Source organism: Trichechus manatus, unplaced genomic scaffold (assembly GCF_000243295.1).
Source record: "Trichechus manatus latirostris isolate Lorelei unplaced genomic scaffold, TriManLat1.0 scaffold00185, whole genome shotgun sequence".
Classification (NCBI taxonomy): Eukaryota; Metazoa; Chordata; class Mammalia; order Sirenia; family Trichechidae; genus Trichechus; species Trichechus manatus.
In genome coordinates, this window is record NW_004444121.1 from 2,237,871 (window position 1) to 2,238,967 (window position 1,097).

Here is a 1,097-nt window from a genome sequence, read left to right on the forward strand (position 1 = left end):
GCTCTCAGACCTCCCCCCTCAGTGGTCTCCTGTCAGGCCTGCCCCCCCCGCCAGATCTCAGACCTCCCCCCAGTGGTCTCCTTTCAGATCTCAGCCCCTTTCGTCCAGTGCTGGCCTGGCCCGGAGCAGGTGCCCGGAGACCCCAGGTCTCAGTGAAGCACAAATGAAGTCAGACCTGGCTTGGTGGCTAGAGATGGGGGTGGGGAGGGGAGATGGGCTCAGAGACTCACGGCCAGCGAGGGCAGGTAGGCCTTGTCCTTGGGCTGAGGGCTGCTGTCACCAGCCGCCTTGGGCAGGGGCCGCTCCTGCAGCCAAGCCAGCAGAGTGGCCAGCACTAGGCGGCTCATGGGAGGCTCGGCGCCGAGTGCCCTCCACAGGCGGAAGGCGTGGCTGTGGGCAGACAGAGAGGGCGTGAGTCCGGGGCTGCAGCTTGGGCCACCATGACCAGGGCCTGGGCTGGGGAGCCCAGGGTGGAGGCCAGGCTGGGCCCCTCCCCTGGACCCTGGCAGTGTGGGAGGCCAAAAGGTGGGCGAGGATGGTCTGGGTGGTGCGGAGGGGCATGAGGGGACCTGTGTGTGCATGGCGGGGTGTTCCGAAGAGACTGGGCCAGCCACCTGCCCCCCTCGCCCCCCGGCCTGGGTCCATGCTCATGGGTCGAGCTTGCACCAGCCTTTTCTTGGTCTCCCATCCAGGTCGCTCTTCACCCAAGGCTGGGACTCTTCTAACCTGACCCTGCCTCCCTGCTGCCTGTCACCTTCAGTGGCTCCCAAGTACTCAGGACAGAGCCAGCTGTCACCTGCTTCCCGCTGCTCTCTGACCTCCAGCCACCCTGCCTGCTTGCACTTAGTCTCCTGCCCCTGGGTCTCCACAGGGCTCTTCCCCCTCCTCATCGCCTGCGCAACCCCCACTTAGCTTGTGGAGGCTCACCATAGTCACTTCCTCTTGGAAGCCTTCCCTCCCCACCTCCCTCCGGCTCTGGGTTGCTGAGGTCCAGCCCCCTGGGCCCCAGCAGGCCGCCGTCAAGTGTCATCACGGGATTTGCACGGAGCTTTGGAGTTTGTACTGTGCCCTCACGCCCATTTCACAGGTGGACAAAC

The 1,097-nt window shown here is 65.5% G+C and overlaps 1 protein-coding gene across 1 annotated transcript in view; it reads right to left on the reverse strand.

The window, feature by feature from the left end:
- LOC101343209 (maestro heat-like repeat family member 5) overlaps nt 1-1,097 on the reverse strand; it is a 65,146-nt gene that overhangs the window by 19,068 nt on the left and 44,981 nt on the right. Inside the window, exon 22 of the mRNA XM_004387414.1 lies at nt 231-390. Within this exon, the coding sequence (XP_004387471.1) occupies nt 231-390 (160 nt within the window). The remainder of the gene's footprint in view (nt 1-230; nt 391-1,097) is intronic.